This window comes from Agelaius tricolor, unplaced genomic scaffold, assembly GCF_023055355.1.
Source record: "Agelaius tricolor isolate 1412-34295 unplaced genomic scaffold, bAgeTri1.0.p SCAF_36, whole genome shotgun sequence".
Classification (NCBI taxonomy): Eukaryota; Metazoa; Chordata; class Aves; order Passeriformes; family Icteridae; genus Agelaius; species Agelaius tricolor.
In genome coordinates, this window is record NW_027269296.1 from 3,989,155 (window position 1) to 4,016,183 (window position 27,029).

The 27,029-nt window shown below is 49.8% G+C and overlaps 1 protein-coding gene across 2 annotated transcripts; it reads right to left on the reverse strand.

The window, feature by feature from the left end:
* On the reverse strand, window positions 1–27,029 carry FHL3 (four and a half LIM domains 3). 2 transcript variants are annotated; one of them, XM_071453079.1, is made up of 6 exons: window positions 26,640–27,029; window positions 4,489–4,670; window positions 4,236–4,410; window positions 3,443–3,612; window positions 3,095–3,281; window positions 1–1,931 (listed from the first exon to the last, which is right to left on the reverse strand). In XM_071453079.1, the coding sequence occupies exons 2-6, from the start codon at window positions 4,642–4,644 to the stop codon at window positions 1,780–1,782; spliced, it is 840 nt and encodes a 279-aa protein (XP_071309180.1). In that variant the 5' UTR covers window positions 4,645–4,670; window positions 26,640–27,029; the 3' UTR covers window positions 1–1,779. The 2 variants fall into 2 exon arrangements, with proteins under 2 accessions (XP_071309180.1, XP_071309179.1); XM_071453078.1 differs by having other exon boundaries at window positions 4,489–4,673.

The window sequence follows — 27,029 nt, forward strand, 5'->3', positions numbered from 1 at the left end:
TCACGAAAACTGTTTATTGTATAAAGCTGTAGGAAATACAGAGGACGCTGAGGTTTAGGACAATTCCTTCTGAAGATGGCTCCAAGCTCCTCTCATAATAGCAAACACACAAACTCTGATTTGCTGTCATCAAAGCTTCCAAACAAGGATTCAACAAGGATCTGAACACAGAGTAATAACACTTCAACATGCATAATATTTTCTGTTCCTAAGTGAAGCCCGGGTGGGGGGCTAGCCCCTTTATCCTGTAGTTGTGTACAAAATGATGGATATTCATGACAGATGAGTACAAAAGGGAAAACACCCACAAGAACAGGTTTTCAGAAAAGCATGTGGCTGACTAAGCAGGAAAGCAGGGTTGGCAAAAGTGTCCCAGGGAGACAGAAGCAGAAAGATGTAGAGACAAGGCAGGCATGAGCATCCCACTGGGAGGGGCCTCAGGCCAGGGCCAGCTCAGCCATCGGGCAGGGATTGCTCAAGGCCTCATGTGAGTCTGGGATGGCTCAAGACACCCTGTTTTGCACTTAGGGCCAACTGGGACCTGGGCAATGCAAAGTCATCCCCCCCTCCCCACCCCCAGGTGCCATCTTTGCTTTGCTTCTTGTTTGGGACCCAGGGAAGGATGAGCATGGCTGGAAGGAGCCACCACTCCCTGCCTACCACTGGGGACACAGGCAGCCCTGGAGGAGCAGGTTGTGGACATCCTGCTGCCCCCTCTGCTGCTCTCTGTGCTGCAGCCCTGTGCTCCTGCAGACCCTCCCAGCAGCTGCTAATCACAGGCACAGACTGTGGGCAATTCTCCCTTCCCTGAATTAATTATCTCTGGTGCTCCCAGTGCTGCTGGCAGCTGGGCTCTGATAGCAATGCCCATCCCATGGATTCTCATGAGAGGGATGGAGAAGGAATAAAGCCCTGAGTGCTCTCAGCCTTCAGCATGCCCTTCTCTAGGGCTCTGCCAGATGCACCTGAGCATCAGCAGGCCAGCACTCCCAGCTCCAGCTCAGCCACGCCAGCCATGGAGGTCACAGCACAGGTGGATGGCAATGGGGTAGGTGTGGGTGGGCTGAATGCCCCGTACCTACAAGTGACTTGAACTCCTCATTCACAGCTAAGAGAGCACTGCCATGGAGGTGCTGAGCAAAGGGTCTGGCCTGCAAAGAGTGAGGTGCAACAGAATTCCAGAGGTGGATCCCATCTGACAAGATGTATGCTCTTCTCCTGGCCACACTCCAGCCTGGTGTCCCCAAACCTCTAGAACAGAAGACAGTGCCCTTCATGCCCGGGCCAGCTGTGCATATGGGAAGGCTGTGCAAAGCCAGCATGGCCAACCTGCATGGCCCCAAGACACTGCCTTGTGTCACCTAGAGCGAGGGAAGCACGTGGAGAAAGAAGGGAGGGCAGTGCCAAGGGGTGAATACATCTGCCAGCACACAGATCCAGCAGCCCAGTGCCAAAGCCACTCCTGCCCTTTGCTCAGCTGGGGGCCTGGGCTCGTGCCTGGTTAGACTGAAAGCAAAAAAGAAAGAGTAAATAATGGGGGGGGGGGGGGTCTCAAAGCTCCTTTTTCAGCTTTATTTAGCTTTGACTGCACAGAGCCATAGCACAGCATACTCTAGCCTTCAGGGAGGGGGCACAGGAGCCCCCCTGAACACACCACAGCTCAGGGTCAGCCCCCATCTCCTGTGCCTCGTGCTCTGCCCCCGCAGTGCTGCTGGGAACGTGGCACAAAGGAGAGAGAGCAGAGGGAGGCCCTGGCCCGCCGTGCCCGCCCTCGGGGGCTCACAGGTCGCTGCTGCAGTCACGGCACAGGATCTGGTCGTTGTCGGGGATGAAGCCCTTCCCCACCAGCGAGGTGCTGCAGCGCGCGCAGTTGAAGCAGTTGTGGTGCCAGTGACGGTCCTCGAAGGAGACGTATTTGCCACCACCAAACCCTGTGGGAGGGACAGAGGGCAGGGTCAGAGGCTCTGGGGAAACTGGGATGAGCTTCCTGAACAGACTGATCACTTCCAGGTCAGGTCTTCACACGTGGCACTGGTGGTGGCACACAAAACACAGCCCAGGAGCAAATAATGTGATCTCCACTCTGGTGGGGGAAAAGCACTAAAACTGCTTCAAAACAGACTTTGCAGGGTTGACACATTTGGACCAGAATCACTATTTTCTCCCCTAGGATGAGCTGGGACAGGAGCTGCACCATCACAGTGGATGAAGTCAGACAGAACTTATCAAACATGAAAAGTTTTGGTTTGGCACCAAAACCATGAACATGCCACGTGGGTGTGTGTCCACTGTGATGTGTGAGAGCCAGGCACCCAAAGGGAGATCTGTGTGCCCAGCTGCCCTTCAGAGAGACCCACACTCAGCCCTGCATGGTCTGTAGCAGGATTCCTCACAATGGCTGGAAGCTCTGCCTGAGGGGCTGCTGGCAGCTCAAACCCTGGAACTTCTCCAGAGGTTTAATCAAATCCTGGGAAGAGCCACCCTGCCACCAGCTCAGGCCAGGCTCCTGCAGAGGCTCCACAGGAGTTTCCTTTCTCTGCTGGCAGTTGTTGGACTGGTGAGCTGTGACCCTCTTCTCCCCAGGGCTGAAACAAACTGATAAGGACCAGAGGGGAAGTGGGTGCCTGGGAGCTGTCCTCAGCCATAATCATCCTCTGAGTCACCAGCTGATTCACAGCTTCTCCTGCCTTCCCAGCAGCAAGAACCTGGGAGTTGCAGGGGGGAAGGTCAAATGGGGGAGGGCAAAAAGGAAGCCAGACTCTCTTAGGGGGTTCTGCAGAGGAGGTTCCCTTACTTCCCCTGCCTTAGGCAGGTACAGCAGCTCCAGACTCCCCTGCACCAGGTGCTGCTCTAGGCTTTCCCTGTCTGTGAACAACCTTTTCACAGGATATGGTCATCAGTATCAAAAAAGGCAAGCTAGAGACATGAAATCATGCTTTGAGAGGTGACTTTGGAGTCTTTACCTGTGGGTAGAGGGAATTCCTCCCACAGGACACAGCTCAGCACTGTGAGAGATGCAGACAAAGGGACAGAAGTAACCCCAGGACCACTGCATCACCCCTGCAGGGGCTCCTCAGAGAGCTGTTCTGCTCACCTGTGATGGGCTTTGTGCAGGCACTGCACTTCTTGGCATAGAGGTTCCCAAAGCACTTGATGCAGTACGGGTTGTCATCCTGGGAGGTGAACTGCTGCCCAGCCAAGGGGGTCTTGCAGCCCGTGCAGACAAAGCACTCCTTGTGCCAGGGCTCATCCCGGTAGGTCACTCCTCCCTTGGTGAGGGTCTGCAGGAAGAGAGCACGTGCTGGTGACACACAGGCAAAGGGAAACAGCCCAGCTGGGGTGCTGGCACCTGAACCCTCCTCTGACAGGGCTCAGGCAGGAGCAGGGAGCTCCCTGTCCCTGCAGCAGAGCTGGGGGCTCTGGGCTCTCAGGCCACACAAACCTTTTTGCAGCGAGTGCAGCGAGGAGCGAACTTGCTCTCATAACAGGGGACACAGTAATAATCCTTCTTGTCTGGGATGAAGGACCGGGACCCAATGGGCTGCTGGCAGCTGCTGCATATGAAGCAATGCTCATGCCAGGTCTGTCCATTGTACTCCAGCTTACGGGAGCCTGCAAAGAGAGCCCTGCAGTGACACAAGGGAGCAACACACACACACAGACACACACACAGAGGGACAGGGGGCTGGGCAGGATGAGCTGTGCTCCTGCACACCTGGCTCTATGTTCCCCTCCCTGTGGCAGTTCAGGACATGGAGATGGAGAGGGGCTTCATGCCCACAGCGCAGCCACAAGGGGAGGGCTGCAGGAACATGTCCCCAGTGCTGGAACAAAGGCCATGGCAGAGATGCCTGACGTAACCTACATCTGAAGATGGTGCTAAAATAGCCAGGTAAAGACACACACGCCTTTGCCTCAGGCCTTCTCCAGAGACACTCACACATCTTCAGTCATTCTGTCTCTTCTTGTTAGCACACAGCAGAAAATGCCCAGGAAACCCTTTGTTATCTCCTCCTTCATTCACTTCCTCGTGAAAAAGGGGAACAGACAGATGGGGCTACTGCGGTGATCACAGCTTGTCCAGCAGTGCTGTCTTGCTGGACAAACAAAGGACAGGAGGGCAGGAAAACAGAGACCCAACTCTCTTCCATGCTGCTCTCATGCTGGACCTGCAGCCCCAGCTGACACCAAGGGACCAGAAACAGACTGCAATGCCCAAGTCCAGCTGCTCCTACCTGGCATGACAGTCTTCTCGCAGGCGATACATTTGGAGGAGAACTCGCTGCAGTAGCAGTCGTTGCACAGCAGCTCCTTGCCCTGGCAGGTGAAGGGCTCGTCGGCCAGGGAGCGGTCGCAGCGGAAGCAACGGAAGCAGTGCTCGTGGTAATGGCGGTCCTCGTAGTACAGCTCCTGCGAGTACAGCCAGCATGAGCAGGGGAGCAAAGGCCTTGGGAGCTGGCCCTGCTTGTCTGCAGGGCCTCTACTCACCCTGCAGTCGTGGCCGATCAGCTCCTTGCACTCGTCGCAGGTGTTGGCGAAGTGCGCGTCGTAGCAGGGGATGCAGTAGGGGCCATTGTCCATCTGGATGTACTTGCGCCCATACAGGGACTCCTTGCAGTTGTCACAGTCGAAGCACTCTGTCATGGTGCCGGTCTGAGGCCCTCCTTCACCTGCTGAGATCAGGGAGGTGTGGCTCAGCATCAGCTTAGGCTGTCTGAGATGTCCCTGTGCAACCCTGCCAGCTCCTGAGCCCCTGCACTGAGCCAAGAGCTGCTGTCGGCACAGGGGCCAGACCCACCCTGTGCTCCTGCTCTGGGGCTGCATGCACTTCCCTAAGAGCCTGCACACATCAGGGCCTTCAGGCTTCTTCTCCAGTTCACAGCTGGAAACTTTGGCACCACTGAGAAAACCTGGACATGTCAGCATGCAGCTAAGCTTTGCTACCATCCTGGGAAGTGAAGTATAAAATAAAAAGAGAGAAATTTCCTGCATGAAAAGTTTTGGTTTGACACCAAAACCATGCACATGCCACATGGTTGTGTGTCCACTGTGATGTGTGAGAGCCAGGCACCCAAAGGGAGATCTGTGTGCCCAGCTGCCCTTCAGAGACCCACACTCAGCCCTGCATGGTCTGTAGCAGGATTCCTCACAATGGCTGGAAGCTCTGCCTGAGGGGCTGCTGGCAGCTCAAACCCTGGAACTTCTCCAGAGGTTAAAAGCAGCAGCTCCATGGGGAAGCAGGAATTGGGCACTGCTCTGTGCCTTGGCTGTGGAGCCTTGTCCCAGCAAACTGTTCTGCATGTGTTGTTCCAACTATAAACACTCTCCAGGGAGAAGCTACAGGGGCAGATGGGTGTTCCACAAGCACCTGTTGGGGCTTGGCATGAAGGAGACCTGACATCTCTCCTTGCTGCTTATCTCCCTCACAGACAACAGGTTTGTGGAACTACTTTGCTTTCTTTGGAGCTTTAACTCCAGAACAAGACTATCTTCCTCCTGGTTAGTTCAGCCTGGTTATTCCTAAACACGGAGTTTTCCACTTGCAAAATCACACCCTTCTTCAACCCGGTTGCTGTCAAGTGTAGACAAGCCCATTGAATTACAAGGGAGCTGTCAGCTGCAGAGCACCTCCACTGCAGAGTTCTTCACAAACCCACTCACTTCACAACGAGCAATTACAGCTCAATCTGCAGTTAAGCATTTAATGGTCAGGGAGCTCCCTCCCAGCGCCTGCACCCCCTCCCCACAGCCAGCTGTAGGTTGGGAGGCAGCCTCCAGGGCAGGAGCTGATCCAGACAGCTCTGACTCACAGCCCAGAGCTCCCCAGGGCTATTCTTGGCCAAGCCACACAGCTCCCAGCTGTTGTCAAGCCTGGTATGTGCCGATAGGACTGATGGAGAATAAATCCAGTGCTCCCACATGGCTACGTGACCAACTGAGGAGGAACAAAGTTCCTTTTCAGACACTGGTCACCAGCTGCCACCCAGGCCATGCCCGCTCTGTGCCCTCCAGCGTGGCAGCCCAGCGTGTGTGGCTGTGCCTGTGGGAGCAGCTCCACAGCCTGGCCCTGCCAGCAGCACGGGCTGGGGCCAGTGCTCCACCAAACCTCCCCCAAAGCTCCAAGCAGCAGCTCTGTGCCTGCAGAACAGGGCAGTGCCCAGTCTGTTACTGGCACAGGGCAGTGCCCAGTCTGTTATGGCACAGGGCAGTGCCCAGTCTGTTACTGGCACAGGGAAATGCCCAGTCTGATACTGGTACAGGGAAATGCCCAGTCTGTTATGGCACAAGGCAGTGCCCAGTCTGTTACTGGCACAGGGAAATGCCCAGTCTGATACTGGCACAGGGCAGTGCCCAGTCTGTTACTGGCACAGGGCAGTGCCCAATCTGTTATTGGGCACAGGGCAATGCCTAGTCTGTTACTGGGCACAGGGCAGTGCCCAGTCTGTTAATGGGCACAGGGCAGTGCCCAGTCTGTTACTGGCACAGGGCAATGCCCAATCTGTTACTGGCACAAGGCAATGCCCAGTCTGTTATTGGGCACAGGGCAATGCCCAGTCTGTTACTGGCACAAGGCAATGCCCAATCTGTTACTGGCACAGGGCAATGCCCAGTCTGTTACTGGCACAAGGCAATGCCCAGTCTGTTATTGGGCACAGGGCAATGCCCAGTCTGTTACTGGCACAAGGCAATGCCCAGTCTGTTATTGGGCACAGGGCAATGCCCAGTCTGATACTGGCACAGGGCAATGCCCAGTCTGTTACTGGCACAAGGCAATGCCCAGTCTGTTATTGGGCACAGGGCAATGCCCAGTCTGTTACTGGCACAGGGCAATGCCCAGTCTGTTACTGGCACAAGGCAATGCCCAGTCTGTTATTGGGCACAGGGCAATGCCCAGTCTGTTACTGGCACAGGGCAATGCCCAGTCTGTTATGGCACAGGGCAGTGCCCAGCCTGTTACTGGCACAGGGCAATGCCCAGTCTGTTATGGCACAGGGCAGTGCCCAGCCTGTTACTGGCACAGGGCAATGCCCAGTCTGTTATGGCACAGGGCAGTGCCCAGTCTGATACTGGCACAGGGCAATGCCCAGTCTGTTACTGGCACAGGGCAGTGCCCAGTCTGTTATGGCACAGGGCAGTGCCCAGTCTGATACTGGCACAGGGCAATGCCCAGTCTGTTACTGGCACAGGGCAGTGCCCAGTCTGTTATGGCACAGGGCAGTGCCCAGTCTGTTATGGCACAGGGCAGTGCCCAGTCTGTTACTGGCACAGGGCAATGCCCAGTCTGTTACTGGCACAGGGCAGTGCCCAGTCTGATACTGGCACAGGGCAATGCCCAGTCTGTTACTGGCACAGGGCAGTGCCCAGTCTGATACTGGCACAGGGAAATGCCCAGTCTGTTATGGCACAGGGCAGTGCCCAGTCTGTTACTGGCACAGGGAAATGCCCAATCTGTTACTGGCACAAGGCAGGCACGGGGTGGTTTGGTTCAGGGTGCTGAGCTGCACCTTGTGCTGGCCCCCCCAGTGTCCCTCCCCTCTGGGGCACCCCCGAGGTGCTCCCCTGCCTGGGCAGCAGCTCCCCTGACCCCCACACAGCTCCTGGCTGCTTCTGACCCACTGCTGCCCTCTCTGCCACCCCACTTGCCTTTGCTCCCTGAAGCTACCTGGGACCTTTCTCTCTGGCAAAGAATGAAATGAAATTTCCATTTCTCCTCCTCCCCTGTCCCAGCCCTGGTGAAAGGAACTTTCCAAGGTGTGTCTGTACTAAGAGGACCTGTAATGAGCACTCCTGCTCATTAGAGACTAAGGCACTGCCAGAGCAGGGAACTTCCATGTTTCTCAATGGGCCGCACTTTAGCTCTGTGGTCCAGTAATACAAGCTCAGAGGACATCAGAAAACACAAAGGGAGAAAAAAACACCTGAATGAAGAAGGCTGGGATTTTACCAGTGTTGAGGAATAAGCCTCCTGAGCACCACTACCCTGACCCTGATGCTGTCAGAAGAGGAAGTGAAAAACAAACCCCTCCAGGAATGATATAAAGGCAGTGGGATACTTTGAGCAGTTTTTCCCCAAATCTGTGTTCCTGCTGCACACTGGGAGCTGAGTGCTGCTCCCCAGGCTGGGGGTGCAGCAGAGCCAGGCCCAGGAGCCCCACGTGGCCAAGGCTGCACACGGGAACAGACTTTGTGCTGCCTTTTCAACAGAACAAGAACAGGCCCAGGAAGTTTGCTCAGGGTTATTTGTGTTAGATAAGCTGTTTGCTCCCTTTGTTCTGCTCTCAGATGCAGAGCTGGGCAGGGGTGTAGAAGCCTGGGCAGCACCAAAGCAAACGCAGCATCTTCGTCCCTGAGATGTGGTGCTGTGAGACCGGGAAGAGGAAGGTGAGACAAAAGAAATGGAGCAAAAGAAATAGGAGAAAAGCCCACAATTCTTACTGTGATTATAATGATGAAGCTGGGAATTGCCTCCCTTATGAAGGACAGAGAGTTTTAAAATGCATTAAACCCCCCTTTAATCGAGGCTCAGACACAGAAAGTACAATACAGGCAATGCTCTGCCTGTGCTCATCCTCTGCACCACCCTGTAAACATCAGCTGTGTGTGGAGTGTGCTGGGCTGATGGCAGGAACGCCTTCCAATGCTAACCAAGGTGTTGCCCTGTAATGATGGGATTGCAGCTGTAAATAGGGTGTTTGTGCATTGCCAGATGGCTCTGGTCTGGGGGGACAAGGCTTGCTGAAGCAGGAACCTTGTACAGGGCGGTGGTGGAGCTGGATGTGGGATATTGCTCAGCTGTCTCACTAGCTGTTGGGAGGGCAAAAATAAACACAGATATATGCCTGCCAGCTGCCTCCTCTTTCCCTGGAGTTCCCTGAAAGATGTAGTTGTGCTCCTGGAGCAAAGGAAGTTCAGTTTTTCTCCTGTGCCCATGAACAAACAGCTTTAGGAACAAGAGCTTCACTCACAAACAATATTCAAAGTGCTCCACGATGCAAATCTGATCAGTCTGAAGCAGAGCTCAGAATAGCCTCGTGTATGGAAAAGGTCAGCAATTTGTCAAGGAAGCACAGCAAAGTCCACTTTCTAATTAGAGAGTAACATGCACCCAACACCACCCTGGTGTCATTGTCCCAGGCCATGGCTTAGCAACAGCCCCAGGAGATCACTGCATTAATTTTAGCACCAATAGACCAGGGATTTGTTATGCAAAGGAGGCAATACAGACAGAGTAGGGCCTGATCCACACAATCACTGAAGAGTTTAACTGGCTTTTTGAGATGGTTTCTCCTACAATGAACTCCTTGGGTGTGGTGAACCTGTAACCCCACATAACTTCACACCAGTTTGTTGTTTGTTGTCAGCTCACAACCAGCTGCTCCACAGAGTCACCCTAGAGTAATCCACGGGGCTATTCCTAGGGAAACACTTCATCTTTCCAGGACACAGGAAAAGACCTGCCTTTGACTGTCTGTCAGGTCCCTGCCTATTCTCACCTCCCCGGCTGGCTGAGCACAAATATAAGCAATTGCAGTTCACACCTAAACAGACACACAGAGAGAAAGCACCACCTCTCTGGGACAGGCAAGTATTCCCCATGTAAGGATGAAACCCTGCAGGGACATGGCTTTGAAAGACAGTCCCCAAAGCACTCCAAGGTCAGCAGAGGAGAAGAACACTTTTTGTTCCTGCTAGCTTTCCAGAACCATTATGGGTCCTGGAATCTGCATGAAATTGTTTCTGCTTGCTGCCGACCCTAAAAGGCAAACCAGCTGCTTGCTCTGAGGAGCAGCTCCAGCCCCTCTGTTATGCTGGGAGTGCTTTCATTCCACGTGTCCTGACACCACTTCTGGGCATCTGCACAGGGTCACTGTGCACCCTGGCCCCAGGCCAGCCCAGGTTCCTGGGGGCAGGGGTGCTCTGGGGGTTTCTCCACGCTTCTCGTGCCTACCTGTGCCCTGCCACCCTGCTCCCAAACCCACCAGCACTGCTGCAGCCCTGGAGCATCCCCAGGGCTGTCAGAGGAGAGCCTGAGGCAGCTGGGGAGAGGTCCCAGAGTGCCCCAGCCTGCGTGGGGCAGCCTTGGGAGCAGAGTTGCATCAGAGCTTCACCCTCCTGCTTGCAGCACCAGTGAGTCACTTCCTGCCCTCAGCTCTGGCCTCCAAGCTGCCTTCCAGCCTCAGCCTTCCCCAGAACAGCTCTGAAATCTTAAGTGGGAAGGGCTCCAGCATGGCAAGGAGGAGATCTTTGAAGGGACCATCAGGACAGCCACAGGCATCACACAGCAGCTTCCCCATCACCAGCAGAGCCAGAGGATGCTGCAGCTCATTTCTCCAACACACAGGGAAAGTTTGGTTCTTCCAGTCAGCCTCAGAGGCAGCAGATAAGCAGATCAGCTGGGTGTATGGCCTCATCCTTCCTGCACTGTGACCGTGTTCCAAGGGTTTTAGGATGAGGGAAGGGAGGATCTGACTCCATGTTTCACAAGGTTTGATTTATTATTTTATGATATATATTACATTAAAACTATACTAAAAGAATAGAAAAAAGGATTTCATCAGAAGGCTAAGAGTAGAAAAAGAAGGAATGAATAACAAAGGCTTGTGGCTTGGACAGAGTCTGAGCCAGCTGGGCTGTGATTGGCCATTAATTAGAAACAACCACATGAGACCAATCCCAGATCCTCCTGTTGCATTCCACAGCAGCAGATAACCATTGGTTACATTTGGTTTTTGAGGCTTCTCAGCTTCTCAGGAGAAAAAAAATCTTAAGGAAAGGATTTTCCATAAAAGACGTCTGTGACACTCCACCACTGGGGTATTGTGCCATGCATGTGCACACAGCAAGCTCTGCTGAGCAAGCTGTGCCTCAGCCTTTCCCCAAGCATGGGCAGGACACCCTCCTGCCCAGAGCTGTCATGGGCTGCTCCAGGCTGTGCAACAGATTGAGTAAAACGGCTGGCAGCACTCTAAAGAAACACCTCGCATTTCAAATAAAATAACTTGCTGTCAGCAAGGTAAGCAGCTTCCTGAAAATGCCCACAACTTGGTGAGGAAAAGGCAGCAGAATCCGTTAAAACTGAAGTAGCAGAATCTGATAAACCACAAGACCTAAACTGTTGCATGACTTTAATTCAGTCTTGGAATGACAAAATAAGGGTTTGCCATTGTTCAGGGTAGATCTTTGAGTTGCCCCATCCGAAGAACAAAGCCATATCACAGACTGCTCCTGGCAGCTCTGCATATAGATAAAGGACAGTGCCAAAACCACACCTATCCCATAAATGTCTGATTGTACTCTTAAACAGAATACAATCAGCAAGAAAATCACACCTGCCTCCAGCCCCCAGCCTGCCCGGGGGTGCCTGCAGGAAACTGTGACAGAGACATCACAGCTGGTCCAAGGTGAGCAAGGGCAAAGCTGCCACCACTGCTGTGCTGGGCTCCTGAGGCACCAGCAGCACAGGCAGAGGCACAGGAGACAATTCAGCCCTAATTCAGCCCTTGCTCTGGACTTACTTTCTTTAAGCAAAGTTAATTCTGCCAAGGTCTGAGAAAGAATCTGAAGAGTCCCCTACTATGCAACCATAAAACTCTGCCAAGGAAAAAAAAGAGGGAATGATTTCAGAGTTAAACATTTATTACTAAACATCTGTAGGGGTTAACTAACTATTTTAGGTTCTGAACAAAATCTTGGTCTTTCAAAGGTGTAGCTAACAGCAGTAAAACTATTTGGGAACACGCAGAGCAGGCAGCCTATGTCATTCTGCTGACATTAAATTGGAATGTTTGCTCAAGAGATCAACTGTTAATCTTATTCAAAATGAGCACAAAGTAAGCAAATTCTGTGCACTCAACAGGAAGTCAGGAATTGAAGTCATTTGGGCACTTTGGACCCATAACATTCAAACAGACCATTAACAGATGGAAGAAGTCTGAGAGCAGAGGAGCAAGATAGGAACACTCCAGAAACTTCTGGCCAGCTCTGTCAGGCAGTTCAGAAACCCACGGCCTAAAACCATGCCAGGAGAGGTTCTGGCTTGTCTCTGAGGAGGCTGCAGAGATAAGAGACACTCCTTGTGACAGGTACCTTCGGTGCCACGTGCCAGTGACAAGCAGGGGACACGGGCAGCCAGGCACAGCCACCACTGAGGCAGGGGTTGGCTGAGGGCAGCAGCTGCACACATGGTCACGGTGGCCATAAGAGGAAGAAAGGTGCTGAAGCCAAGTTTCAGGGAATGTGACTGATCACAGGAGCTTTGGTGTGATCGGAGGAGCAGGAGCTGCAGTCCAGGGAAAGGGCTGCTCCTGCCAGTTCTCAAAAAGGAGCAAGGGACAGGTGTGCAATTACTCCCAACAACCACGTTGTGAGCATGCTACAATCTAGCATTGAGAGTTTAATTTTGAATTGGTTTATACCCCTGTAACCCACAGCCATCTCAATTCCTCATTGCTTGTCCAACTTAACAATCTGAGGATTCCTGGCAATCCTGTTTTCAAGATCTCTTTGCCCCACAAAATAAAGGTCATATGCAGTACAACAGAATTCAAACATGCAAGCGTGACAGGAAATGACTAACTGCACACTGAGGCCAATGTACCTTCATCTTGGATCAGCTCAGCACACAAGAATCTTGCAACTCAAACAGACATCACAGCCTATATGCAGAAAAAATAATCTGGCTGCTCCAGTTGCTAGTTCTTGGGGCCTGTGCATCTCAATGTAGATATTACTGCAGAATAATGTAATTCCGCTCTATTTCCCTGAAGTTCTCTCACAACTGAATCCTTACACTGTAGTTTGTTCTTTTCCTTCCCTTAGAGACAGCTGCTTTTTAAATTGAGGATGAAGCCATTCTTATTTCTGAGTTGATACATAATTTAAGTCAGTATTTACAAAGCTTTTTGCAGTCCTTAATAAAAGATCCTTACGAGATTTCACCTCTGTTTTGCCCAAAAAGGCAATCAAGGGACTTCCCCAAGCACTGGACACAGCCCTAGTGATGGTGTTTTTAGCTCGTGTCATGAAAACCAACCTGTACAATTTGAACCCACTCCCTATTCCCTGTGTCCCCAGCAAGCCTGAAAGCTCTTTGGCTGATCAAGGCTCTGCTCAGCTTCATGTTTCTTTTCAATAAACAAAGCAACTTTGACTTCCAGTAGCAGGAAAAGACACATATCCCAGACGTGCTTTATTTAATGCACGCCTATTACTTAAAGGGCAAAGTGAATTTTTTCACCAAATTTGGTCAAAATACTCCCTCTTCCGATTTGATTCTTTGCCTCCCAAACACAAACATTTGCAGTTGGTTTCTTGCATATAAGCAGACTGATGGAGAGAGGTACTGTGCATCTGAGCCATGGCAGTTTTGTGCATTTTGGGGCTCTCCAAAATCAGCAGAGGGAAGAGAAAGGCAGGAAGGTGACGTGAGACGCTGCAGTGACACTTGTGCACTCTCTCTGCCACAGATCCCCGAGGGCCTCCCCACCTGTGCTGGCTCTTGGCCCAAGGAACACGGCCACTCTCCCTATAAAGTGCTTTTTACAGCTGCTGGTGTCCCTTGCAAGCAAAGGCGATGCCAGCCCTGCAGCACCAAGCATGCGAGCAGCTTCTAAATCTGGGGGAGGACTGAGTCCTGGCAAAAGACAAATTGTCTCATGTTACCACCCCGGGAACGGCTTGGCTTGATGGTTCTCCGAAACAAAACCGAGGATCATTTGTTGCCAGGGAGATGCTGTGTGTGCCAGCTGCAGCCCTCCCAACAGGGCAGCGCTGCCCTTGGGAGCGCAGCCGAGCAAAGGGGACACAAAGGGGACAGATGGGATGGCTGAGAGGGGAAGGGAACACCTTCCAGCCACTGCCTTGCCAGGGTAAAAGTGAAACGAGTTCCCTTCTGTGGCTGAAGACTTCTCTGCCAGGTGATCCGGCCAGCACGTGTCATTTACTTTCATGATACAGAGGTGGTTATCTTCAAACCATTCTCACTGACACCTTTAAAATGACTCTTAAGTACTATAAAATTTAAATAATAGAAGCCATCAGTTGCAATTGTCACGTATTTTGCATAACACCTTTACAAAATAACTCCTTGCAAGTACTAAAAGGAAAATTGCAAGATGTAACATGCGCTCCTGTTTCTGGGCAGAAATAGTCTTTGGTGGCAGCCATGAAAGGGAAAACTGTGCCACATCCAAAAGACTATGTGGAAAAGCTATTTTAAGGGACACAAATGCCCACAAAATGTAGGAATGCCTTCATATCATGCAGCTACCACATGGAGTTTCCAGCCCCATGCTCCTGCCCGCTGGACGTGTCTGTGTCAGAACTGGAGCTGCTGCTGGCTGGCAGCTCAGTAAACATGTGCACTGATTGTGCCTAAAAACTCAGAAAGAGAGGAAAAGCTGTTCCTTTACAGAAAAAAAAAATCCGACATGAACAGAAAAGTAAAACATTAAGAGTCCCTGATCCAGGTCCATGGCTCCTTACAGAGCCTCATTCTCTAATTCCCATCTGAGATTTACAAGGAATCCTACATGAAGCACATCTCCCACAGGTTAAAAAGGATCAGAAAGACCAAAATTTTCACTAAGAGAGGCTCCTCTCTTGGCAACTTTCAGCTGAAGACCAAGAAGAGCTGCTGTCTCAGCAGATATGGAGCAATGCCCATTTCTTTGCTGCAGGGAAGGTGTTCCACACTCCTTGATGCTGATGTGCACACTGACTATTGGGAAAAAGCTCCCAAAGCTGTTCACATGCTCAAGCAGCCTGAGGATCAGGAGCTCCACTGCAATGCCAACACCCCTCCCTCTGTTCTGGAGCTGATCAGAACTAAAGTGCTCCATTTGCAAGCTCTTTGTCCCAAACTGGCAAACCCTGGAAATAAAAGCTCAGCCCAGTTCTGTTACCTTGCATTGCTGACAGCGATGGAGCAGCAGGAACCCAGGTGTGCAGGGTGCCCCTCTACCCTCACCTCACAGTCAGGTACAGCAGGTGCCACCAGCAGACACTCTCAGGAGTAAATCATCACTTCACCAGCAAACACCCAAGTGCTTGTCCAGCAACAAAAGCACTCATATCATAAACCAAGGGTGACATCAGCACACGGATTGTATTTCCTACACGGGTTTAAATGTCATTACTTGTGACTAGAAATTGGACACTAGCAATAAGTTACTCTAAATTTTGACAAGAGACACGATTCCAGTTTTGTGTAGATGAATTTCACTTCCAAAGCCTTTCTATTGCTCAACGTCATGATGACAGAAAAAGAAAACCAAAAGAGAAGAAGCAAAACTCCTAACATAAAGTGAAAAACTCATGAACATCATTATCAGCCTGATTTACCAAGTCAGGTGCTAACAAGGTGAGCAGCAGAACCTGGATTGTCACTTGAAAGGGTCACTGTGGCTCAAACAGCCTGATCTACTCATTATTCAAGGTCTCTGCATTGCCCTCTTTCATTTTTATTCAAAGTTCTGCTCTACATCTTCTAAAATTAAAACTCCAAGCTATCAAGGACCTGAAGGCATTATTTCATCATCCTGTAGTTATTGCTGTTTCATGTGGCATGAAGCACAACACAATCTGTGCACCTTCACCAACCTGACATGCAGTTGTGATTTCCCACACTCAGCTCTGGACTCTCCAAAAGCAACACATCCAACACTTCTGCACATGCACATTGGGCCAGATTTAATCTTTCTGTGAGTTATATGGTGTTTGCATAGGGTTGTGAAATAGCAGAAATAAAACTTTTCTTGGCTGAGATAGATGCAAAACACGCTGTGCACTTTTTGCTTTTAATGACTTGGTGAGTTCCACTACCAGTCTGTGTATTCCAGAATGTTCTGAGTTAGGCACTCAGCAATTTTCTTGATGTCAACAGTTCAGTGAGTTAAAGGGAGCCACTGAAATGCCTTAGATTTAGATGCTGCCTTTTCTTTTTGAAAATGTGCCAAGGAAAGAGGAAGATGAGAAGAAATAATCCAAATTTAAGGACACAAACTAAAGATTTACCTGGGAAGCAATTTAGCTCCTTGATTCTCTGATACCAGTGACACAAACATATGTGATGATCCAGTGCAAGATCATTAATGCAAAAAGTCCTCAGTTTCCAGAGCTGCCATCCCACACCTCTCATTGGATTGTGGCTTCCTCAATTCCCTAACAGCTGTCAGCAGCAAAAACATTATTTACCCTTGTAATACCCACAGGTCAGGGAGTAATGCTATCTCCCTCCTGGGATTTGCACCTCAGAGAGTTCTGGCACTAGGCATGGCCTGTAGAACTAAAAATGGAACCAAGATCCAAGTTCCATCTTCCTTCTCCTTTGGAGATGCAGCACATATCCCTGTCAGTGGAAACTGTGACCCCCACCAGCGTGGGGTACAGACCTGCACCTGCAGATTGCACACCCCTGACTCTGTGAGGAGCAGGAGAAAAGGGAGGAGGAGAAGGAAGACAGGGACATGGTCTTGAAGGTGCTTTCCAACCCTGTAACAGAGAGACAGAGTGCTGTGCTGTTAGAGAGCACAGCTAATCCAGAGTCATCTCCCAACCAACACCGTGCCTCTGCTAGCTGCTCCTGCTATTTGAACCTGGGGGTTCAGCAGTGAGCAGGCTGAGCTGGCAGGCAGAACTGGGACAGGCCAGCACCAGGAAGTTATGCACCAGTTCAAAATGGGTTCGTTTTTAAGAAAGGAAAAATCCACATTTGCCTCAAATAAGGGAATTCCAAGGTGAGGCCAAAAATCAGGAGTTTAGGGTGGTTCTGGGGCTCATGATGCTGCCAAATGCAGTCCTTGCACTCAGGGACAGCTTAGGACCCATTATTTTTTTGTTGTCTTCCCATCCTGAGCAATATCCAGAAACAATGACATCAGGTGTGGACCTCAGAGAGGAATTTTTGTCTTCAACTGTGCTGAAGGTTTGGCCTTTCAGATGCATATTTTATATGATTCCCTTTCTTTTGCTTCATTAGAGGAACTACAAAAAGACATTTTCCACAAGAAGCCTGAGTGCACATGCAGGTTGTGTATGATCTGCAGCCACACAGCCCTGAACCACAACAGAAATTACTTCTGACACTCACATGAAGGAAATCTTGTGAGCTTGGATCATTCAAGAAATAAGGTTGCTTTACAGCTACAGGAACAACACATGCCAGAATGCATTATAAATGAGTAAGATACAGGCTAAAAAAAGAACTGCTGATTGCTTTTACAATTTGTATTTTATATTAAAAAACTTCCTTAAGACCTTAAGAGGCAGAGCTGAGCCTAGAAAGGATTTTTATGGCTAAACCTGAAAGCAGGGACCTAGAACAGAACTAGTCCATTACATTTCAAACCTTGATCCTGGGTTCTGCCTCAAGCAGCTGGGATTATTTTTTCCAGTTAAGCAAATTCCTGTTTCTAAAATCCACTCTGGTATTTAAATAAATTTGGAGAAGATGCTGAGTAGTCACTCTGATTCACAGATAACAAGGTCAGAACTGCATTGTTTGATGGATTTCTAAGAGAACACTTGAAATTTGGGCAAACAAATTTAAAATATCAAGGTCATATTTACATTCCAGGGTAATAATTAAATACTTAATATCTTGTGGTTCCACTATTTTAGGTTTTTCTACACACCAAAATATTTAGTCATGTGAAAACCATCTGTAGCAGCTGGAAGACATTCATTTGGCCTGCCAAGATTAATTAGTTTAAAAAATACATAAATAAAGTGTTCATTTTATTTCCACAAAGCTGTTGCTTTTGGTTCTCTTAGGGTGCTGGTGATTAATGCTTATGGAAGGTTCTCAAAAAGAGAACCTTCCATATCAGATGCCAGTTTCACAATATCTGTTAAGTAAAACAAGGCCTGTGTTTAGGTTAATGCTCTTCTGGATTAAGCCAAGTCATTATTCACAGCAATACAAAAACCAGCTTGCAAACACTTCAATCCCTATTTTTAGTCTTTCCTCTCTCAAATCCACAATGCTGAAATCTGCTTTTAAAAATTAATGAAAAGAAATTTCTGTTCAGGACTGGGGTTCAGATACTGCGTTTAAGAATTACAAACCTAAGTCTCCAAGCATGTCTTTTCTCTGCAAGAAGTTCCTGCATAATCTTCAGAGAGCTTTTCAAAGTCAAGTAAACAAGACACCCAGCTGAAACTGTAAAAAGGGTTGAATTTGGCTTAGTATCCATAGGGATCACTTCTCTGGCCAACAGCTTGCAAAGGGTTATTTCTTGGCTCATCATTTTTGTTTTGCTGGAAGATGTTGAGGTTTTAGTGAAGTTTCTGCAGAGCATGCAGCAGCATTCAACATTTTTTGCTCAGCTAACGAGTTAAGTCATCACAGCCCTCCAATGGCTTGAAGATTATGGGTGTAGGAAAAGGGAATGCTCAGAGAGGGGAACTTTTGAGCAGTCACCACTAAACTGCGGTTAAAACAGACACCAATGACTCTATTCAGCTCCCAAACCTCAGACAGTTTCCATTTTCTCAATAACAAAGCATTTTTGTGGAATGAGGTAACAGCTTCCATCTGCCAGGTCGACATCTCCACTAAGATTTCTCAAGAGTGTGGCTGACGAGGGCTGGCCAGCAGAGCCAGAGGCAGGAGAGTCCCTTTAGCCTGGGCAACACAGGGACAAACTGCCATGGGACAGATGTGCAGAGGAGCCTCTGTGGCACCATCACAAACTCTCCTGGGAGTCTGAGTCACAAGCAGCCTGGAGCAAGCTCCACACACTGCACAGCTGAAGAGTCAAAAGGTGGGGAAAAGGGTTGAGACTTGTCACTATGGATGGCCAGGGACAGGCAGGAGGGAGCAGAACGGGTGCCACGGGTCCAACAGCCCATCGTGGGTGGGTCATGAGCAGAAAGAGTGTGATTTAGGAGCAAAATCAGGCACACACTGCCAGATGCACAGTGCAAAGGGCAGGGCAGCATCCTGCTCCCTGAGGACAGCACTGCCCCTGGGACTGGCCACTCAAGCTGCCATACTCCCCCCCACACCTGAAATGCCAAATATCTGAGGCAGAGCAGTTACAGCCTCAGAATACAGCCTGGGAGAGGGTTTGGTTTTGTTCTTTCCTCATTTCTTGAATTTGGCAGCCTATATTTTGACCTCTCAGTTCCAGGGATGCTGAGCACCCAATCATTCTTCTGATTTCAGACAAAGCCAGCTCAGTTCTTCTGAAAAGCAGACCTTCATTTAGATCCAGATGAAGATTCCAGCTCCTGCCAGGACCCCCTCATCTGACTCTTGTCTCCCTGTGAATGGTCACTGAGCTCCCTTGCAATTTTGAGACTCTCAGCTCCAGGTTCAACTCCCCCCCATCTGGTTCTCCCATCTAAAGCAAGGCAATTTTCCAGTTGGTTTTCTGATGGCCTTTGCATTCCTGTAACACTTCCTCCTGAAGTTTAGAAAATATTAACACTAACCTCCTCACTTTCTGGTGTACTTCCAGCTGTGTGCCCACATGGATACCTGGTGAGTGGCACCTTCCTTCCTGGCCAAAGCATTTCCCAAGCCCATTTTCTTCCTAGGAGGAATGCTGCTGTCAAATGTCAGAAACCCACACTGCTAATACTAGCCTTCCACAAGGTCAGCCAGAGAGGACTTCCATCAAGGATGAGCTTTGCTGGAGAAGGCTCCCTGGGGATTATCAGAATAGTACAGTCAAGCCCAGATGGCCACAATGTGCTGAGCACATTTCCCGCAAACACAGCGGCGAGGCAGAGGCCTCCACAAATCAAAGTCCACCCTGATTTCTGCCATCTGCTGAGCACTGAGGGCCAGGCTGAGGCCTTTGGGAAAGGTCAGGATAGTCTTACAGGCTCTCAAGATATTGCTTTTGTTCTCACTATTTGCTTCTCAATTCCTTCGTTAAAAGATACTGATCTCTCTGTAAGGCAGTTACTTGGAGCCAAGGCTTTAGATATTATTGCAAAACATATGCTTAAAAGAGACTGGAAATTATGCTGGCAGTGTTACAGAGGGGAGCAAAGCACAGCTTTGGGTCAAAACAAACAAAAAAAAAAAGTAAGCTAGTAAGCAATTCCCATGCAATAGTTTAGGAGAGCCAGCAAAAGCTTCTTCTAGAAAGAAAACAATGCTGTGAGAACGAAGCTAACGAGAGCTGGCTCTTGGAAAAATAAAACAGCTAGTAATGAGCCAAAAGCACATATCCAAGAGAATCTTTCTGGGAAACCGACCCAAGCCTTTATGCTGGAAAGCCCTGAGGGACTAGGGACCTTGAGGCTAAAAGCTGGCAAATTACTTCATCAGTTAAGGTTGGTCCCAATGTTTCCTACTGTGTAAAAATAATTTGTTTTAGCCTACAGGTCTCTACAGAGCACTGGGTAAATTCAGGCTATTTTCTTTGGGAAGGGAAACGGAGTGCCTGGCAGAGCCCTGCCCAGTGGGATATTTTCAGGGGTTTCCCACCATCACTGACAGCCCTCCAGCCCAAAGCTGGCCCAGCACACTCAGGCCTTGGTGAATGAATTCTGCTGAATTCCCTGGGAGCTGCTGTAGTGCACTGGGCACCACATGCCCATTACTGGGATGGGAACATCCCCTGAGCTGTCAATGATTACAACAACATGATGAACTTGCCTCTGTAAAACCACCTTCTGGAGGCTCATTCACCCACGATGGATGCACTCAGGACAATGATCCTGATATATCTTGTTTTCCAGAGCGATAAGGAGGAGACTTTGCTCTCTCTCTCTCAGAGATTAGTTCACGCACCCACCATTAGATCTAGGTGCTGATACAGAGTGGCAAAGGTAGGGTCTGTCTTTGCAGCCCCTGGTTCATTGCCAGTCCAGCTCCCCAGCCACAGCACCATCCCAAGAGCACAAGACAATGAACGTGTGCTCCTGCTCCAGCCCGGCTTCTGCGTCAGCACAGAAAATCCCCGCATTGGCAGGGGATGTCAAGGTGCTGTCTAATGACTTTCTCTTCCAACTGCTCTGATTCACGTTGCCATCTTCCTTGCAACTGACCTAAATAACATGTTCAGGCAGCACTGGAAGTGTTTCCATCTCATACTGCAATAACAGCGAGATCTTTGCATCTGGGAAGGGAATTTCACAGGGAAGTCGCACCGCAGGTGAATGAACAGCGTCCTTCTCAAGAAAGGAACAGAAGCTCCCTGTCTTATCCCATCAGGGAGACTTCCTGGCTGCAGGAGAACAAAGGTTGCCCAGGAGCAGGGAAAACACACACCGAGTCTGTGCCCAAACCCCAGCAGATCTGAACAATGTGGGCAGATTACTCAGTTACCTCATTTCCAGGTGTGCTGTCAGCATGAGCCACGACTGGCTTGGAATTAAAGAGGCAAAACTGTTCCTAGATCTGGACTTAGTCTGCATAATTTATGGTAATTATTGCTCAGTAGCCATTAATCCTTTAATGCCATATCACACACTCAGCCCTCAGTTCTCTTTAACTTTTTGGTGATCACTGATCATTCCACTGCAGAAGGGGCTGGAGGACAGGGTGTAGGACCTCACTGGATGCAGAGCCAAAGGTCTCAGGAAGGGAAAAGCAGAGAAATCCACTGTGGAAGGACTCCAGTGGGTCAGCCCTCTCCAGACACACAGTGAGGATGTGTGCTGGTAACATACAGCACTTGGAGCAGCCTTAATCCCAAACAATTACAGACCACTACAGCACCAGCTGTACCTCAGGTGTCCAACAGCACACAGGAATACAGGGGCAATCCCATCCCTGTCACTCCACCGTGATATTCCCCCAATCTCATTCTTCTCTTTACTGTAAGCTGGGGCATTTCCAAAAGTAAATATCCATGTAAATTCCATGTAAATATCTCCATTCCTTCCAACCCCTAGCAGACTACAGATCTCAGTGTTACCTTGCAGCAGTGACCCTCACAGGCTGTGTGCTGAGGAACTGAAAATGTCAATTAAAAATGCATTTATTGCCAACAAGAAAAAGGACTGTGGGGAAATACAGAAGAGTATTCTGAAGCTGCATGCCCTGCCACAGCACTTCCAGCTTTCAGCTGAGGCAGTGCTCACCTGGGCTGGGGATACCTTGCAAGGCAGGCACTAGAGCCTCAGCAGCCTAACAGATGCCTTTCTCATTCTGAAGATACACATGAATACAGATACAGTTCCCCCTTTGCAATAGAAAGGAAGTTATACTTGATCCATACCAAGTCTTTTTCAGGTAATTGAGCTTCAAAACTTAAGCAGAAAAGCTGCCAGCAAAACTTGTGCCTCTTTTGTGCTACAGTTAGTCCGTAACAACTATTCTGAATGTGTTATCTCTAGTTTTTATTAGCTCATATTTACTTTGGCTGCACATCCAAGCAGTCATTTAAACAGGGTGAGAGAGGGAAATCTTGGACTTGCAACAATGGCCAAGCAGTTTAATCTACCACTGGGGACAAAGACTTGACTCCTATTGGCGTGGAGTGCTGGCAGGGTCAAGTGTAACATGTGCTGGAGGAAGCACTAGGGAAGCAGATCTCTGACTGTTCAAACAACACCAAGCATTTCCTTGAGCTATTCAGAGTTCTCTTTGCCCCTCCTGTGTGGAGAAAACAGCTCCAGCTGTCCAGTCACCTGCGCTGGCTTCTCCGCTCACTGCATTCATGACACCGGGGCTGCCAAGAGCTCCAGGTTCAATGCAGCACATTCCTCATTCCTCACAGCTCAGATGTTCAAAGCTAAGTTAGGAAGCAAGTCAAGATCATGTCCTTGGCATCAGCACCAAGTTGGTGCTGGAAGATAATTTATATTCCTGAGCAGAACTGGCACTGGGCAGATTGGCCATAAACATCAACAAACTGTTGCTCCAGCCATGACACCAAACAGAAGAGTCCAGAATTAATATCTTTCTTTTTTTTTTTTTTGTATTTGGGAAGTTCAAAACACTTCACATAAAAGAACTCTGCAGTTTGCAAGTGGGGGACGATCTACAGTAACATATTCAGAGGCAAATAAAAAATGAAATGTATTAATATTAACAATCAGATGACCACAGGCCAAATCAAGTCAAAGTGAGACTACACTAAGAACAAGAATGTAAATTTCAGGACTTTTATTCCATTGCTCTTTGGATCTTGTGTTAAGACGTTACTGAATAATTCTAATTATTAATTTAGCCCTAATGAACGTGTCCTTCTGATTCCTCCCAGAGTAATATTATTCTCTTGGTGGGCCCCTGTGAGTAAGGGCAGAATAATTTGTTAAAATTGTTCTCCATTTAACAAGTATCTGCAGACAAAGTGGTCAGTTCTGCTGGGGTGAAACACAGGAAGGTGGAAGCCATGTGGCATTCTTCAATTTCCCCTTTCCTTTCACAATCAGACCCTTGATATTTTCTTCAACAGGAAAACTGACATTCCCCTTCCATGTAAACTGCTGACAATTGTATTTTACACCTGGTAAAACCAGAGCAAAACGGAAGGAAGAGAAGAAACAAAGACCAAGGACTTTTCTCAGCAACCACATCTCCACAGAATGAAGTATTTTCCTTTTCCCACCTCGGAGCAGACAGAGCCCAGTAAACACAGCCCAGCCTTGGTGGGAAATGCCCCCTCCTCGCTGCTGAGTGGCTGCAGGACAGTGCCCAGGGCAGCAGCTTCCCAGAGAGCAGCCAAAAAACCAAACCAGCCCGTGCAGCTTGGCTCTTCTGCCACAACCTCACTTTAAAAGTGACCCTGAAGCTCCTGGTAGTAATAATTTGAAGATTAAATACTACTGATAAAGCTTCTCTGCCCCCTAACAATTGGTCTTCTCCCTTTCCTAGATACAGCTGGTATTGAGGGTTACAGCTATCCCCTCCTTTTGAAAAAAACCCACCTGAGTAAAATGTTTAAATTGATTTTGATGAAGTTCTCTCTGAATTTTTCCAGTTTGGCCATAGAAATTGCACCTATTTCAGCAGAAGCAAAGTCCCCTAAGGAATGAGCCACTTGCACTCTGAGCAGAACTGCAAACATCATTGGCAGCACCTTCCTGCCAGAGCACCTGGGCAAGAACAGCACATCTCAACCAGGGATACTGAACACCAGAGGAGAAATGATTCCTTATTGAGCAATTAAAAGGAATTATGGAGCTGTTTGTCCTGATAAGAGGTTTGGCTTTTATTCAGAGCAGCCAGACCCCAGTTTTCTGGGTAACTTCTTTATCACAGAAAAGGTGAAGCAGACAACAAGGTTTAACTCCTGTTTCTCTCCTGAGGTTGCTGCAGCAACTGTGGCTCATCAAGCACAGCCTCATGTAAGCTACAGGCAGCAAAAATCCTACAGACATCAATGAGGATGCACCACCATGAAAATCTTGTGCATCAGTGCTGCAATTACCATAAAAGTCCTTTTTAAGGGAGAGGGTGTTGGAAACACTTTGGGTATGGAGAGTAATCAATTTTTTTCCACCTTTCTGCTGGCGTTTCAAACACCAGCCAACCGTGTAACAGCAGAAACTCAGCTGCAATTAGGAACACAGCAGAAAGCACCTTACCTCATCAGGCAAGCAATAGAGCAAGCAAGTCCTGGCTGGGAACAGAACACAGTGCTTCCAAAGTTGGTGCACTGGGAATTTTGGTAACCTGCCTGCAGGGAAGTTTTTTCTGGCTCCATCAGTTAAGGGTTCACCTCAGTCTTGAAGCTGCTATGTCCAAAGCCAGAAAAGAACATGGCTAAACTCATACCCCTCAGAAATCAACTGACAACCAGTGCATACTGCCTACAGTCATTCAGGACTGGTACAATACAGATAAAAACCCATGATGACACCAGCCAGGAAGGAGACTCCTGCTTTTCCTCCCAGAACAGGATGACCTGGGAAAGGTGAGCAATCCTACTGCCAGCTGTGTTCTGGGACAGCAGGGCTGTTCCAGCACCTGATCCAGAAGAAACCACAGTGCAAACCAGGAGCTGAGCTGAGGGAAATGTGCTGCAGGAAGAGCAGCCACCTCCTGTCCTCCCAAAGGCTGGGGAACCACAGTGACCCTCAGCACCCTGCTCACCTCTCAGCCCTTCAGATGCCGTTCTGCAGGCAGGAGAAAAGCACAGATTTTACCCTAAGAGGCATCTCAAAAAATCCAAGACAGAAGCTGAGATCATGGAACAGTTCCCAGGGCCTCCTGCTAGGGAATTCTGGCTGTTTCCAAACACTGCCCTGCCTTCAGTGTGTCCCAGCACTCCCTATGCACAGGTTTATGGAGTTCACACTCCAAAACATACCTTTTGTTGTAGAGCATCTGCTATAATTAGTGCCCACAACTAACCATATCACCTATATTTTTGTCTCCTGTGCTATGCCACCATTTAAAAAAGTGTGCAAAATTACAGACCAAGCTGGGTAAGAATAAAACTACTGCTGACAATTCTGTGCCTCAAAGGAAGTGGTCAGCAAGAAGAGCAAGGGAACAATACAGTCTCCATGTTAGGAAAAGGAAAGAGGGTGGCACAAAATAAGATAGGAGAAATGTCAGACTTCCTCTTTCCTCTTTGCCTATCATGAAGTTAAACCACATATTGACAAAGGAAATCAGGGAAAAAAGGCAGCTTCAACACCTGGGCAGCTAGGAGAGCCACAGATTTCTAATGCTTGGGAGGGGAGTCAGAAAAGTAAAAGGAATGTCCCTACACTCCTCCCTAGAAGTCTGTGCTGCCACCAGGATGCTGCATGCACCAGAGCTTCGCCCTTTCCTCTGCTCCTAGAAATAGGTTTTCCACTTTGGAAAGATTCCTTTTATCATTTTCAAAACTGGGAAACAATGAACAGAGCAAGTTCAGATTTAAGTAAAGAGACCTCAGTATCAAATCCTGCCCTGTTAAGATCCATAACCCTGGCACATGCCATCCGTTTGCGCTGCAAGCCTGTGGAGAGAAATTCCTCCCACCACGCTTCACCCAGGCTAACTGGAAAAGTTTATCCAACATCCCCATGAGTTCTCATTAAAGTGTCAGTGGTTAAGGTAACCACAAGTACAGAGCTGGAAACGGATAAAGAAAACAGTAAAAAGTTACCTGTAAGAGAACAAAATCTGAAACATAACTGTGTTGAGGAAAAAGAAAATTGCAAAGATCCTGAGCTCTTTTTTAATGTGAGATCCAAACTGTGACTTCCGAGTCTTTGTCTAGCATACACACACAAAGCAAGGCTTACAGTCCTCTCCCATAGCTACCCTGGGATTCTCTGGAAAAACAGAAATCACTCCAGATGTGCTGAAATTTTTCCTGTGCTACATTTGAGCATTTGGTTACGGTTTACTCCCGGGTCTGCTGGTCGGATAAAGTCTCAGCACTCTCTTCATAAAGCACTGATCAAGCCCTCAACTTCTGGCGAAGGGGCACGGCCCAAAGGCTGCAGTTTTCTCCTTGCGGAAAGCGGTGTGTGCATCGTGCTGCCGGACCGAGCTCTCCGGCAAGCCACGACCCTGTCCCGCCACCGTGACCCCGGCAGGGTTCCGGGGGATGCCCGGACCCCAGACGGCACCGGGGGCACGGTGCCTTCCCTTCAGCTCCCGGGGGCACCCCCGCCACCGCCCGTCCCGCCCGGGGCAGCGGAGCCACAGCGGGCAGCGCTTCCCGCCCCGGCCCGATCTGACCTGACCTAACCTGACCTAACCTGACCCGGCCCGGCCCGGCCCGACCCACCTGCTCGGCGTCCCGGGGCCGCGCTGCCGCTCTCGGTGCCCCGGCGCTGGGCAGACCCGGCTCAGCTCGGCGCTGCTCCTCAGCCGCGAGCGCGGAGCCCGGCCCGGGGCGGGGCCGGGGGCGGCCCGGGGCCGGTGCCCGCCCAGCACGGCGCTCGGGCGGCGGGAGGCGCTGCGCCGCCGCCAGCAGCGGGGCCAGGGGGCCGGTCCCGCCGCGATGCTCCCCGTGCGGCCGCAGCGGGATGAGCCCCGTCCCGAGGCGGCGACTCCGGCGGGAACGGCAGCTCCGCGGGAGGGCTGCGGGCGGCGGAAGAGGGACCGGCGGCGGAGGGACCGGCGGCACTCGCCCCGCGGGGCAGTCCCGGCGGCGGTGGCGGCGGTCGGGCCCGCC

Coding starts and splice junctions, on each gene's coding strand:
- FHL3 (XM_071453079.1), bottom strand. CDS start 4,644: ATGACAGAGTGCTTCGACTGTGACAACTGCAAGGAGTCCCTGTATGGG. Junction 3,613..4,235: donor CGAGAAGACTGTCATGCCAG/GTAGGAGCAGCT, acceptor CTCTCTTTGCAG/GCTCCCGTAAGCTGGAGTAC. Junction 3,282..3,442: donor GCTGCACTCGCTGCAAAAAG/GTTTGTGTGGCC, acceptor CTCTTCCTGCAG/ACCCTCACCAAGGGAGGAGT.